Source organism: Indicator indicator, chromosome 30, assembly GCF_027791375.1.
Source record: "Indicator indicator isolate 239-I01 chromosome 30, UM_Iind_1.1, whole genome shotgun sequence".
NCBI lineage: Eukaryota > Metazoa > Chordata > Aves > Piciformes > Indicatoridae > Indicator > Indicator indicator.
Genome location: NC_072039.1, coordinates 5,845,884 through 5,859,834, shown reverse-complemented (window position 1 = coordinate 5,859,834; position 13,951 = coordinate 5,845,884). Strand labels below are relative to the sequence as shown.

General features: G+C 58.2%; 3 protein-coding genes and 2 non-coding genes across 5 annotated transcripts; 1 reads left to right on the top strand and 4 right to left on the bottom strand.

The window, feature by feature from the left end:
• Positions 1–2,636: 2,636 nt before the first annotated feature.
• RPL23A (ribosomal protein L23a) lies at positions 2,637–5,138 on the bottom strand. The gene is made up of 5 exons (XM_054394251.1): positions 5,097–5,138; positions 4,431–4,611; positions 3,929–4,105; positions 3,476–3,545; positions 2,637–2,722 (listed from the first exon to the last, which is right to left on the bottom strand). The coding sequence occupies exons 1-5, from the start codon at positions 5,119–5,121 to the stop codon at positions 2,708–2,710; spliced, it is 468 nt and encodes a 155-aa protein (XP_054250226.1). The 5' UTR covers positions 5,122–5,138; the 3' UTR covers positions 2,637–2,707.
• LOC128977130 (small nucleolar RNA SNORD42) lies at positions 3,614–3,680 on the bottom strand. Its single transcript, XR_008489412.1, has one exon. It is a non-coding gene; the product is annotated as a small nucleolar RNA SNORD42 (small nucleolar RNA).
• LOC128977116 (small nucleolar RNA Z17) lies at positions 4,179–4,252 on the bottom strand. The gene has a single exon (XR_008489399.1). It is a non-coding gene; the product is annotated as a small nucleolar RNA Z17 (small nucleolar RNA).
• A 1,211-nt stretch (positions 5,139–6,349) lies between the features above and the next one.
• On the top strand, positions 6,350–8,345 carry RAB34 (RAB34, member RAS oncogene family). Its single transcript, XM_054394220.1, has 10 exons — positions 6,350–6,403; positions 6,493–6,584; positions 6,961–7,026; positions 7,230–7,331; positions 7,408–7,472; positions 7,544–7,595; positions 7,733–7,814; positions 7,906–7,996; positions 8,083–8,190; positions 8,278–8,345. Exons 1-10 carry the CDS (start codon positions 6,350–6,352, stop codon positions 8,343–8,345), a joined length of 780 nt encoding a protein of 259 aa, XP_054250195.1.
• Positions 8,346–8,847: 502 nt separating this feature from the next.
• LOC128976996 (adenine phosphoribosyltransferase-like) lies at positions 8,848–9,869 on the bottom strand. The gene is made up of 5 exons (XM_054394434.1): positions 9,747–9,869; positions 9,492–9,585; positions 9,268–9,414; positions 9,087–9,182; positions 8,848–8,982 (listed from the first exon to the last, which is right to left on the bottom strand). Exons 1-5 carry the CDS (start codon positions 9,867–9,869, stop codon positions 8,852–8,854), a joined length of 591 nt encoding a protein of 196 aa, XP_054250409.1. The 3' UTR covers positions 8,848–8,851.
• Between the last annotated feature and the right edge of the window lie 4,082 nt (positions 9,870–13,951).

Genomic DNA, 13,951 nt, shown 5'->3' with positions numbered 1-13,951 from the left:
CTGGGGAGAGTGAGGGCACAATTCTGCCACTGACTTTGTTCTAGAAACTCTCCAGGGATGCACTCAAGCTCACTAGGTCCTACTGGCCCTGCTGCACTGTGCTAAGCCTTAAATCACAAGACCCCATCCCTCCCAGGTTCTCCTCACTCCTCTGCTCTTCCAGAGACCCAGGGCTGTCCAGGGATCAGGGAAAGGGAGCCAGGAGAGGTACCAACCCTTGCTACAGTCCCTGACCTGCTTGTCTCCAGCCTGGCGGCAATGAGCCTGGCTGGGCTGCATGACTCACCCAGCAGCCATGTGAAGTGGAGCTGGCATGGGAAAGCCCTGTGAGGCCACAGGCTCTTCCTGGAAGATTGCTGCATGCTCACGTCCCCCCGGAATAGTGTTCACCAGCACAGCACAGCTCCAGCCTCCTGCAAGCATGCTGGACCCTCTCCTGCAGCAGCAATACCGGGCTGTGATCAGCAGCCCCTCCCACAGACTGGTGGGAGGAGAGGGTCTTCATCTCCCTGGGGGAGCAGGACCAGAACCTGCCCAGCCAGTCCTGTGGAGCACTAGAGCATCAGAAAGGCAAATCCTGCTGACGTGACTGCTCCAGGATCACACTAGACTGGCGTAAAGCAGCAGGGCTTAGAGATACTCCTGACCACCACTTGCTCCAGGGCAGTATCTGTCCTACCAATCCCACCACCAGCCCAGCTCAGGCAGGGAAAGATACTGTGGTTGAAATAAACTGAAGTGGAAGCAGCAGGAGATCACCCTCCCTTCCTCTGGATAGCTGGGGAACACCCTACAGAGCCAGGATCCTGCTGGGGCTCCCCAGTGTGCACCAAGACCAGTGTCAGGCAGAGCAGAGACGTGATAATCAGGATGCTGCACAAGGAGAGACCCAACACCAGCTTCAAATCCATGTTGCCCCTTCTTTGCTCAAAGCAGCACTCAGCAGCAGCACATCCCAGGAGTATGCATCTTCCCAGCTGCAAATACCTCATACAATCAAGCCCAAATCTTAGTTTCAGGAGAACCACTCTAATCACTGCACCTTTGCCCTCGTCTGTCTTGTGTCATCTCTGGTCTCTGCCCCAGCAGGTCACCAGCTCAGAGGGACCAACCCATGCTCCCACCAGCCTCCCAGCAGCAGGGAAAGGTCAGGCATGACGAAGCTTCCCAAAGCGGAGCACCTGGCTTCCCACTGCTGCCCTCCTGGCTTCCAGTTGGAGCAGCTCCCAGCAGCACAGCGCTGGGGCAGCTGTGGGTCAGGCCAGCTGCCAACTCAGAACAAGAGGCAAGTGCAGGGAAGCGAAGTGCTGGCAGCCACCAGGTGAAGCTGAGGCGAGGTCAGGGCAGACTGCAAGTCATGCTGATGTGAAATCCCTCCACGCTGCGGCACAAACCTGCTCCTCAGCCCCATGGCAACAGTAGCTCTGCCACAAGAGGGGCACTTCTCCCCCAGCGTATTTCTTGGGGTGACTCCAGCTGAGGCAAAGCCCTGGAGCCCCCGCTGCCGCTGCTCATCCCCTTCCCCAGGCCAGACAGGAGGCTGATTTGGTGCCATCAACCCCACAGGCTAACAAAACATCAAAGCTGACCCCAGGAAGGAAGGGGGCTGTCCTAGGTCCTTATCCCACCATATCCCCCATCACAGGGTTGTCATAAGGCTGCCTGTTGTTCAGCCTTACCTCATCTGACACAACCTTCCTGGAGCTTGGAACCATCACTCGCAGGTCCTAAGAGCAGTAGCAATGCACACATCTCCCCTCTACTACCATCCTCCACACGCATACAAACCACCACCCCAATACTCCACTACCATCTGCAAGACGTTCAAAGGAACTCAGTGTCCTGCTACCGAAGAGCTCACTTACCCTGATCAATATTTGCTCAGGGCTTTCATCATCTAACTGCATCTTTAAGTACCCCTAAAAGTCTTATGTGTACTTCACCTTTCACCCAGCACTCCACACTCCTGTGACTCTCCAGACCCTTGGCAAAAAGCAACTTGAGCTACACGTTTAAGGAAGCACAAGACTGCTGAGGCAACAGCAGCTAGTTTGGGAACAGCCCTGATGAGATTGGTGAACCCTGTGAGGTTACAGGCAGTGTAACAGGAACAGTGTTGGGGAAATCAGGCTGTGATTCACACACTGCAGCATGGGGAGAAAGGACCAGGCCAGAAAATAACCACAGAAAGCTTGAGGGTTTCATCAAGTGACACTTGCAGCATAAGCAAATAGCTGATACATTCAGGAAATGGTGTAATGCACCCCCTTGTACCATATCTGAGCCTTGAACACATTTTTGGGCATTCACCAGCCTGTGGTACACTCCACAAGGAAGCTATATAGGACACCAGGAACACTGACCACACACACTTATTACAAAAATACAGGAGGGTATCAAAGGTCTCAGGTAAATAGAATGGGAGTGTCACAGGATCACCTCATGCCTACTGACAGCAGAGAGGTCACTGACCCAGGAAACCCCATCAGTGGGACAGCACCATCCTCTGTGCCACCATCTCACAAAGCTGTCAACTTTGCCCATCCAGTGCTGCGAAGGGAGGGAGGGGGCCCAGTTCACCGAAATGAAGCCCCCAGATTCTGCTAGGTGCTCTTTCACAGGGGCTATGCTGTCACAAAACACAAGAGCCCCTCAGTGGTGTCACAGGGTTTATTATCCTGTCTGTACAGTCCTCGGTACATGCAGTTTAGATGATTCCAATCTGTAAAGAAGCAAAGCATATTAAAGCAAGATGTTACACAGCCTCCACCATAGATGCTGCTGCCACAGCTGCCATCTCCCCAGGGCTCCTGTTCTCCAAGGACACCCTTTTTCCTCCCAGACTTGCCCAAGCCTCTTACACAACTGCTTTATACATTTATTCCAATGAGCCTTATGGTAAGCCACATTCCTCTGTGATCTGTACCATGACTCCCTCCAGTCTTCCTCAAAATCACCTCGAAGGACTAAGCTGTCTGCCACTTCCAGCAACACAGCCTGGCAGAAACTCTTCCTCCTTCACCCAGGCCAGTGGCACAGTGATGCCAGTCATCATTTTCCCTGTTCCTACCAGCTGCCAACAGTGCTGGCCAAGAATACTGCTGGGACAAACACTCTTTCCATCCAGAAGCTGCAAAGCAATTTCTGCTTCCTCTCAGCTAATAATACTTTGGAGTTCTTGTAGTGCAGTGGAGTGCAGCCCCTCCCTGGAGAAGCTGAATAGCAGCAATCCTCTCTTGTCCCATCTAACCTCAAGATATTCCAGGTGAAATTCAGTTTCACTACACAAGGTGTCTTGCTTCTAAACACTCAGATCCCATCTAACTGCAAGGACACCCCACAGATGTGGCACAAGTACCTCACACATAGATGTGCCCATTTGAGGCACAAGTACCTCAGATGTACACCAGAGCAACCAACCAGGTGCAGGAGATACAAGACAACAGAAGCTACAAAAGTTCCAAAGATTTCTCACCTTGTTGGCTACATCCAGTGCATCATAATCTGGAGCCAGTCGGACATAAGCCTTCTTTTCCCCATCAGGCCTAGAAAGGAACAGGAGGTATCAGTACAGAAACTCCTCTCACCTGCTCCACTGTCCCGCTACAGCCATGTGCATCAGTGGTTCCTTTGGAAACATCACTTTAGTCAGCGACCAAAAAAGTTTACATCATTTGCACAAGACTCTTTGGGTGCTGAAAGAGCTCTCTGATGAAGCTGATCCTCTGGTCTGTCAGCATTTCCCACCTCCACTAAGATGGGCTTAGTCAAAAGTTACGTTTGTCAAAACAGTTAACACTAAAAATACTACAGAGCTTAATCCCACACCTGAGAAGACTCACAAGTGTTCTCACATTCTGCTAAAAGCCACTCCAGGCTATTGAAGCATCTCACTCCCACCAGTGACTTATTCTCTCCCTCTTCTCACCTAATCAATGTGTTGACCTTGGCCACATCGATATCATAAAGCTTCTTGACAGCTTGTTTGATCTGGTGCTTGTTTGCCTTGACATCAACAATGAAAACCAAAGTATTATTATCCTCAATCTTCTTCATTGCAGACTCTGTGGTCAGAGGGAACTTGATAATGGCATAATGGTCCAGCCTAAAAGAAAGAGACCCTATGGTTAACAGAAGCTTGGCACATGACCCCTCTACACTTCAGGGGCTTTCTCTGGGGTGCATCAGTTACCAAAAAAAGTTCCAATCACAACCGCTCAGGCTTTGGTCGCTTGAAATCATCACTTGCACTCCAAATAACATGCCCCACCACTCTGACACAAGATGTGGGCTCACCTCCACGTCAGCACACTGGCTGTTACCACCCTGGGACCTGTAGCTGGGCACAGGTCCCCACATCAGCCCATGCATGAGGCTGGTCCCAGTCTGCAAGCACTGTGGCAGGGCAGGCCCCAACATTCCACACATACTTGTTTCTCCGTGGCGCGCTCTTCCGGGGGTACTTGGGCTGTCGCCGCAGTCGCAAGGTCTTGGGCCTGCGGAAGGTCGGTGATGTGCGGATCTTCTTCTTCTTGTGACTGTGGACCCCCTTCAGGACAGCCTTCTTGGCCTTCAGCGCCTTAGCCTTCGCCTCTGTCTTCGGAGGCACAGCTACAACGGCAACTCAGTCAGCACAACTAGGATCTACAGAATCAATACATGCTTCTCCGCCCGTCCCAACAGCCCATGGTTTCTCCTATTACGCAGCTCAATTAACGAGACCCTTCCAAGCGGCCCATGCTACCTCATCCAACCAAAACGAACCCCAAAACACCCAACAGATTAAAAGTTTCACTCCCTCCCCTCAAAGGAACACAAGCCTCCCTCCTCACCAAAGGATGAGAACACTCATTCTCTCCCCCGCTCCCTCACAGACCACTGAGACCGGCGCCCACCCCCTTCTTTAGATAACCGATCCCGCCGGTGTAGGCCTCTCCCGCCACCTCCACGTGCCCGCGGGCCAGCCCCGAGCTGCAGCCCTCCCTCATCCCCTAAGCCCGCTCAGATCGCACCCCCCCCCGCATACACCCGCACTCCGGGCTATAGCTCAGCACGGTTCCCTTACCCCCCACCGTCCCCGCGCCACCAGCCCTCACCCTCCTTCTTCGCCTTGGGCGCCATGTTGGTCAGGCGGAAGCCGAAAGGGGTCTCCCGTGCCGCGCTGCAAGGGCTTATAGTTCCAAATCTCGCGACATTTTCTCCGTACCACAAATCTCACGATAGCTCCCCGTGTCCCCAGCAGCCGCGTTACCGCGGAGCATGCTGGGATTAGTAGTGCACGCACTCTGTCTCATCCGCGCATGCGCTCTATTTTCCCGCGGCACTAATGGGAGTTGTAGTCCCGATTCCGCCCTCCCCTCGCCGGCCGGAGGGCTGGGACAAAGGCGAACCCCTGTGGCGGGGACATTACCGGGGTCCTGTGGTGTGGGTAGCACTGCATTGACTTCGACCCGGAGAAACCAGCGTTCTGATCCCTCCCTCGGGGCGGAGCCAGCACGCCGGTTCCTCCCGGGCTGGGCGTGCAGCGCCGAGCACCGCTACCGGAGCTGGGAGATTGGCGGTAACGGAGACGCCTCCCGCGGCGGAGACCGGGACGGAGCGAGGAGGACTTGACCGTGGGCTGGGATGCGCGGGGGAATGTGCATGGGGGACGTGCAATGTTGGAGGGACATGGGGACAGGCACCCACGGGGATGTAAGGGCTGGTGATCGCTGTAGACTTGGGATGCCACACTCGGGATGTGGGCACAGCTGAGATATGGGGACAGTAGTACCCCTCCTGTGCCGAAACGTGGGGACAGCGGTACCCTGGTGTGCAGGGACGTGGGGATGGGACACGGGGACAGCTGGGACATTGGAACAGTAGTACTCTGGTGTGCAGGGACGTGAGGATGGGAGGTGGGGACAGCGGTACCCTCGGATGGCACACTTGGGATGTGGGAATCGTTGGGACAAGAGGATAGCCGTGCACAGGGATGCAGTGATGGCTGGGACACAGGGACAACTGGGACATGGGGACAGCTGCACCCCAGAGCGTGGGGACTGCATACTCAGGGACCTTAGGGTGGCTGGAACACAGGGACAGCCAAGCTTGGGTTGTGGGGATAGCCAGGATGCAGGGACAGCCATGTCCTGGGGATGTGGAGATAATTGGGATAAAGGAACACCTCTGCCTGGGGACATAGGGACAGCCATATTCCGGGGATACCGTGCATGGGGAACATGTGGTCTGCTGAGACATGGAGTCATCACTGCTCCCTCCTCCCTCTCCCCTCAGGCCTCGCGGTGGCCCTTGACCCGTCCCCTGCTCTCTGTGGCCACCCAGCCTGCCCCGGCAGCCCCGTGGCACCATGAACATGCTGGCTCCGGTCCGCAGGGACAGGGTCATCTCCGACCTGCCACTGGTGAGCTGGAAGGAGGGACACTGTCCTGGGGTGGCCTTGCTGAGCTCCAGGGTCACACCTTTGTCCCCCTTTGTCCTCCCTTCCCTCAGTGTTTTCGGAAGGAGGCCGCCCTGCACACCCGCCACGCCTTCCACCCCACAGTTGCCAGCGCCTGCCAGGAGCAGCGGACAGGCACCGTGGGGTGAGTCCATGGTGATCCGAGGTTCCCCGCCCCGAGGCCCCATGAGAGGTGGGCTGACATGGGACTCACGGTCCCGTCAAGCAGCCGCAGCTGGGGGTCTCCGGCGTGAGCACCTCATGGCTGCCGACGCTGCCTGTGTGCTGAGCCGTGCGTCACGGTGCAGGAATGCAGCGCGGGGGGGGGACACGGGGGTCTGGGCTGGGGCTGGCGGCGAGGCGGGAGAGCAGAGCTGCAAGGCGCTGCTGAGCATGGAGGGGCTGCGAGCTGACAGCCCCTTACCCCATGGACCCTTCTGCCCCTGAGGCTGGCTGAGTGGGAGGCAGGCGAGGACCTCCCTCCACCCTGCTGAGCAACTGTGCGTCCGCCTGCCCTGCAGGTTCAAGATCTCCAAGATCATCGTGGTGGGGGACCTCTCGGTGGGCAAGACCTGCCTGATCAACCGGTAATAGAACCTTCTCCACGAGAGTCTCTGTGGGAGGAAGCAGCAAAGAAACACCCCCCCACAGCCCCACAAAGGGCAGCAGCAACTTGGGCTGAGCCTGTCAAACTCTGGTGCTGGGTACCCCTCAGGGCAAGGGGCACTGAGTCCCCAGGGGTGGAGTGTAGGGGGACCTGAGGCTGCTGACACCCATCTCCCCCCGACAGCTTTTGCAAGGACACCTTCGACAAGAACTACAAGGCAACCATTGGGGTGGATTTCGAGATGGAGCGGTTCGAGGTGCTGGGGGTGCACTTCAGCCTCCAGCTGTAAGTAGGTGCCAGCCCCCTCCCCACGCTTCCACATGCCCCCCCCCCCCTCACCTCTTGCATCCTCCGCCTCCAGGTGGGACACTGCCGGCCAGGAGCGCTTCAAGTGCATCGCCTCCACCTACTACCGGGGAGCACAAGGTGAGGTCCTGACTGCATCCCACCACGCTTGTCTGTCCCTGTCCCCATCTCATCCCTCTTTCCCTCCCCAGCTATTGTCATTGTCTTTGATGTCAATGATGTGACATCCCTGGAACACACACGGTAGGTGATGCATGGCCAAGGGGCACAGATAGGACTCGCAATATGCAGAGGGGGCAATAGGTCTGAATGGAGGGGTGAGAGCCAGGAAAGAGGGCATGGGCCTGTTGGCCACCAGGTGGTGACATTTGCCCCTGCAGGCAGTGGCTGGCTGATGCCCTAAAGGAGAATGACCCATCCAATGTGATCCTATTCTTGGTGGGCTCCAAGAAGGACCTGAGTGTGAGTGTGTCCCCCTTTCTGTGGCCTTCCTGCACCCTGGCTCAGCAGAGCCATCACTGTCACCTGCCAACCCCTCTGGCTTGGTTGGCAGACGCCAGCGCAGTACAGCCTGATAGAGAAGGATGCTCTGAAGGTGGCCCAGGAGATGCAGGCAGAGTACTGGGCTGTGTCCTCACTCACTGGTGAGTCCCCAGCTGGGTGGGGGGATGCAGATCTCAGCGTTTGGCCAGGTGATGGGACACTCAGGGGGTCTTACCCTGTGGGGCAGGGGAGAACGTGCGGGATTTCTTTTTCCGTGTGGCGGCATTGACCTTCGAGAGCAGCGTGCTGGCCGAGCTGGAGCGCAGCAGCACCCGCAGGATCGGCGACACCGTGCGTGAGTACCCCCGGCTGGCCCTGCTGTGGGTGCCCTTCCCATACACCCCACCCACACACTCTCCCTCCCTCCCTCCTGCCCCTCCAGGGATCAGCAGCAACGAGAGCGACCTGTACCTGTCGGCACCGCGCAAGAAACCCAAGTGCTGCCAGTGAGGGGGAAGCCTCCGGCCCACCCCACGCTTACACCTCTGGACCAAAGAGGGGTGGCCCTGGCCAGCCCCGAGGAGCTGTCCCTGCTGTCCCCCGGCACCCCCAGCCTCCCACCTGCCCAGAGACCCATGGCTGGGGTGGGCAGGAGCACCCATACAGCTCCCTTAGCTATGCAAACCCAGGTACTGCTCACAGGGGGTAATGCCCCCAGGGTCCCATTTGTTTTAATAAAACCTTTTTTATGCTTTTTAAGAAACGTGTGGGTCTGGGGACTGGGTCTGGGCTTGTCTGTAGCTCCCTCTGCTCCTGGGTTCAGCCCCTCTGCTTGTGAGTAGGTGGGAGGATGGAGCCAGGGGAGGGTGACTGCTGCCAAGGAGAGATTTTCATCTTGGGTATGGTGGAAGCCTCCTCCATCAGGAGGCTAATGTGCCAGGCATCCCTGCCATGAAGAGCCAGCAACTTTGTGCCCCATGGAGGGGAGGTGGAGGACATGTGAGGTGTCAGTTCCCTCACCAGTCCTGGTCAAGCTGGTGGTGGTTGAAGCGGGGCTGCAGGTGTGGGGGCACACAGTGGGCACACTTGTAGTGCTCCTGGAGCCACTGCCCGCCCTCACTGTCCTCAATGCAGATGGCAGCGACACCTGTGGGAAGACAAAGAGGGCTCAGCTCTGTTCACTGCAGGGTTTGGGGACAGTGGTTCTACACTGGATACACTCCTGGGATGCCCTCATGTCCCACCTCCTACCTGTCACAACCCCTCCCAGCTGCTCCACCAGCTGGATGGCTGCTCGCATGGTGCCCCCGGTTTCAACCCACTGGTCCACGAGGAGGATGCGCAGACCTGGCAGGGGGCAGAGGCTGTGGCTGAGTGCCTGGTGCCCATTCCAGAAGCTTTGCCTCGAGAAAGGAGCACCCTACCAGCTCACCTGGTGAGATGGCATCGGTGCGGACCTCCATCACCTTCTCTCGGCCAGAGTAGTCGGTGTAAGGCTGTGCCTGTGTCTGCACGCAGAGGTGCCCAGCTTTGCGGATGGCCAGGAAGCCTTTTTGTAGTCTGGCAGCGGCAGCAGCACCTGGGGTGGGCATGGCACTGTGAGGCCCCACAGGGACAAGGAATGAGGACCTTGGGCTCACTCTTGTCCCTGCTTACCCAGGATGAAGCCCATGGCGTCGATGCCTGCCACCATGTCAATGGGGTCCCCCTGGAACGGCTGCAGCAGGTCAGACAAGCAGTCCTGCAAGCCCTGGGGAGAGAACAGAGGTGCTGGGGCCCTGCAACCCATCATGGGCACCTGAAGCCCATGTGCCAGTGCCTGTGGGCACAGTCAGGTGCCGCAACAGCCCCATAGAGATGCAGCCCACCCTGGCACCCCCGTGGGTGCCATCAGCCCCAGGCACTGGGTACTTGCGGGTGGCAGTAGAGCCGGGAGGGGTCCAGCCAAGCATAGTTGGGACCCTTGACGTTGGGGGCCATCAGTGCAAGGTACCAGCCTTTTTCTTGGGCATTAGGGACGTGGCACAGGTCCATGTGTGAGGACTGAAGATACTGTGGGCATTGAGCATGCAATAGAGGTGAGACTCCTCACCAGCTGTCCCCACATGACTCCCCATGGCTTGTTGCCCCACATCCTCCCCACCCACACCCACATGTGGGCACACTGGGGGCCCAGCAGACCCGAGCTGGCTCCATACCTGGGTACCGGTGGCAAGGCTAAACCGAGTGGGACGGTCACAGGGAGCGTCACAGACAGCAACAGCTGAGCAGGAACAGTCCCTGTAACACTGGGCCCCCGCCAGTGCCCTTGGCCAGCTGGGCCCTGGGCTGGTGCCAGATGAGAGCCCTGCTTGTGGGCCAGCTATGCACCCCCACCGGGTAGTCAAACTGTATGTGGATGTCTCCAGCTCCCAGCCACCTGCGCTAGTGGTGCCATGGCATGGTTGCAGGTGGCACAATACCCAAGGCACCCCATAAGTGCAAGGGTCAGCAAGCTCTGCAGCCTTTGGGGATCCTGGGCAGTGCAGACACTTTCAGAAGCCACACACGTCCCTGTTGGGATGGCTGGGCACCATCCTGCCCTGCCAGTGCTGGCTTCCTCGGCCACCCAGCATGCCAGATCCGTGCCTGGATTGTCAATAGGCTGAGAAGCCAGCTAAGAAGGCCAGCCCTGGCAGCTGTACTGGGAGCTGCTGGGCCCTTGTGGGCTGGCAGCCCTGGTTACATACAGGGCATCAGGGCTGCTCCTGTGACAGTCATCATGGGGCATCAGTGGGACAAGGACATGGGACTGCAGGGAGCATCTGAGACACAGGACAGGGTGGGGCACACAGAGCATCGTGGGATGGGAACGTGCAGATCCAGGGAGCATCCACGGGAAGGGACAAGAGGCTGTGGGGAGCATCCGTGCGACGGGACACTGGGAGCATCCTTCTCCCGTCGTGGGGCTGCTCTGGGACCGGGGGCCATGCAGGGGTCGGTGCGTCACGGGGCGGGCGCGTTGTGGCCGGCACGTTACCGGCCCCGGCACATCACCCCACCGGCTGCCACAGCAACGGAGCCCGGCCCCACCGGGAGGGGTAACCCCTTCCCCACAGGCTGCAGGGCCCGGGAGCCACGGCTCTGGGAAGCAGCTCCAGCACCTCGGCTCTCCAGGACCCTCCGCACGGTGCCGTGCCAGTCTGTGCCGTACCGGTCCGTGCCAAGCCGCCCCGCGTGGGCGGGCTGCGCGGAGCTATAAGGCGGCACCACGACGGGGAGCAGTGCGGTGCCATGTGCGCCCCAGGGCTGCGCTGCCGCCTCCTCCTCCTCCTCTTTCTCCTTCTGTTCGCAGCTACCGCCAGAGCGACCCCTGGTACCGGAGCGGCCCAGCTAGAACGGCCCCGCACCCGCCGTGGGCTCACCTACCCCGGGACACTGTGGTGCGGTGCGGGCAGCAACGCGGATGCCTACGAGCAGCTGGGTAAGGGCGGCGGGGTGGCTGCCATCTGTCCTTCCCCTCCCATCCCATTCCCAGCCTGATGCTGCTCCACCCCAACCCAGTCCCAGTCCCTGTTTCAGTGCTGGTCCATTCTATTTCCCATGCCCACGCTAATTCAGTCCCTGTTGGTCCCAGTACAGCCCCCACCCCAGTGCTGGTCCAGTTCCAGTTCACCTTCATCTATTCCCCATCAAAGGGCTGGTCCATCCTGGTCCCCACCCTATTGCTGGTCTAGTCCTGATTCACTCTCTGTCCCCAGCCTGGTCTGGTGCTGGTCCAATCTGTTCCACTTCCTATCCTGATCCCAGCTTGCTCCCTCTTTTGATTCTGGTCCAGTTGCCCAGATCTGTATCCAAATCTCAACCTAGTCCCAGTTCATCCTCATTGTGGTGCTGGTGCAGCCTTGTCCCTGTCAAAGTGCCAGTCTAGTCCTCGCACCTACTCAACCCAGCCTCATCCCAGTCCTGTCCCAGTCCTAGCACAGTGCAGTCCCTGTCCAGCCCATCTAGCCCCAACCCCTGCATCCATTTCCTCCCACCCCTTCCCTGCTCCCTGCAGGGGAGCACCGGGACACGGACCGGTGCTGCCGGGACCATGATCACTGCCAACACATCATCCACCCCTTCACTGCCCGCTACGGGTACCGCAACCTGCGCTGGCACACCATCAGCCACTGCGACTGTGACCGCAAGTAAGCAGCCCTGTGCCCAGCCATGCCTCTGGAGCATCCCTCCACCCCAGGGGGGCCCCGGTCCCTCTGGTGGCACCCCCCCTACCCCACTGACCCCAGCCCTGCCTCCTGGCAGGTTGAAGGATTGCCTGCGGCAGGTGAACGACACAGCCTCACGAGTGGTAGGCCAGGCCTTCTTCAACGTCATCCAGGTGCCCTGCTTTGAGTTCACCTACAGGGAGGAGTGTGTGGAGCCTTACCTCTATGTCTGGTGAGTGCCCCCTCATGCTGTGGGGATTGGCCTCTGCCTTGGCCCCACTGGGGCTTGTCCTATCTTATGCCTCCTCACTGTCCTGCAGGTGTAAGACGTACAACACGGTGGCCATTGCGGTGCCCAGGGAGCCGGTGCTGTATGAGTACGGTGGGGAGCTGATTGACCGGGCAGCCAGCCCCCAGGGGGTCCCTCTGAACCCCCCATGGAGCAGCGTAGGTGGAGAAGCCATCCCACGGGAGCATCAGCCACCTGCCCACCCACTGTCCACCCCCACAGCAGCCAAGAAAGAGAAGGGGAAGAAGAAAGACAAGAAAAAGAAGGGGAAAGGTCTGAAAAGGAAAAACCCTTCCCAAACCAAGTTGCTAAGCAGTCCTGCAGCTGCTGCCCTCACTGGGCAGGACCCACAGGCCCCACTGCTGGACTTGGGGGAAGTGGTCAGCGCCATCCTCAGCAATGCCCCAGTGCAGGAGGGCTTGAGCAAGGTGCCGGCACTCACCACTGCATCCCCAGGTCCCACCACCAGTGGGAAGAGGAGGAGGAAGGAGAGAAACAGGAAGAAAAGGCTGAAAAGCAAAGCTGAGGCAGAGCCTGCACAAGAGCCACAGCCCTGACTCCCCCTGGGTGGGTTGTGGCTGTCTAATAAAGTTATTTGCTGGAGCAGATGGTGTGGCCTTGGCCCCGTGTCTGTGGGGAGAAAGGGTTGCTCTGGGGTCTGTTTCCAGGGGAAATCCCAGAACTGATCCCACTTCTGGGGCTGCGGGACGGGAAATACTTGGAGCCAAGTGGGTATTGAATGGGTTGGAGCTGTTCTGCACTGCTCCCACCAGCTTGTAACTTCTTACTGGGCACTGGGAACAGCAAATTGCTGCTCTGGCTGGGGACACTGCTCCCATCCCACAGCCTTCACAGGGTAGAGCCCTGATCTCAAGTCCCCTGCCACAGAGGGCTGAGCTCCAGGACCCCAGGGAGTGCTCTTCTAGAGCACTAATTAATGAACTGCAGCATTCCAGCTCCCTCCCCTGCCTAACCCATTGCCTTTTCCCAGTGCTTCCACACCAGCACCAACTCCTGCTCCAGCCCCCAACAGTGGCAGTCAGCACCAGGGGCAGAGGCCCCTGTCCCTCCCCGGAGGCTCCTCAAATGCTGTACAAGAACTCTTTGGAATAGGACAATAGAATCTTTTCCAGCCTTGGGATAAAGACAAATGTGCCCCAGGAGAGGCAGGGGCAGGGCAAGCTGCCCCTGATGGTGATCACAGCCTGATTTATTCCCTTCAGTGGTAACTGGGCTCCCATAGTGAGGAGTTTGTGTGCAGTGCCCAGACAGGGCATTGCCACCAAATGCTGCAAAGCACTTCTGAGTAAGGACTGCGGCTTGGTCCAGTGTTCCCTTCTCCTGCCTAGTGAGACCAGTAGAAAGATTTTTCCCACACCAGCATCAGATTCCAGAATGCAAAAACCTTGAGCAACAGAAGCCGAGCACTGTTTTGCTATGACAGAGCCTTGGGAAGATCAGACAGCACTGAGGCTTGGAGAAGAGAGCTGTAAACCCCTCGGTTCCCAGAGGAGCATAGGATGTAATCCCAAATCCCTGAAATCAGTGGATCATAAGAACCCAGAGGGAAATATCAAGATTGTGGGGAGACATCACACCCTCTCAAGCAGCACTAACAAGTGCAAAGTCCTTGTGGC

Coding starts and splice junctions, on each gene's coding strand:
- RAB34 (XM_054394220.1), top strand. CDS start 6,350: ATGAACATGCTGGCTCCGGTCCGCAGGGACAGGGTCATCTCCGACCTG. Junction 7,815..7,905: donor GCTCCAAGAAGGACCTGAGT/GTGAGTGTGTCC, acceptor CTTGGTTGGCAG/ACGCCAGCGCAGTACAGCCT. Junction 8,191..8,277: donor CAGGATCGGCGACACCGTGC/GTGAGTACCCCC, acceptor CTGCCCCTCCAG/GGATCAGCAGCAACGAGAGC.
- LOC128976996 (XM_054394434.1), bottom strand. CDS start 9,869: ATGGACCTGTGCCACGTCCCTAATGCCCAAGAAAAAGGCTGGTACCTT. Junction 9,183..9,267: donor CACCGATGCCATCTCACCAG/GTGAGCTGGTAG, acceptor GCCCCCTGCCAG/GTCTGCGCATCCTCCTCGTG. Junction 8,983..9,086: donor GCTGGGAGGGGTTGTGACAG/GTAGGAGGTGGG, acceptor GTCTTCCCACAG/GTGTCGCTGCCATCTGCATT.
- RPL23A (XM_054394251.1), bottom strand. CDS start 5,121: ATGGCGCCCAAGGCGAAGAAGGAGG. Junction 4,612..5,096: donor GCCCAAGGCGAAGAAGGAGG/GTGAGGGCTGGT, acceptor TTGCCGTTGTAG/CTGTGCCTCCGAAGACAGAG. Junction 4,106..4,430: donor AGCGCGCCACGGAGAAACAA/GTATGTGTGGAA, acceptor TCTTTCTTTTAG/GCTGGACCATTATGCCATTA.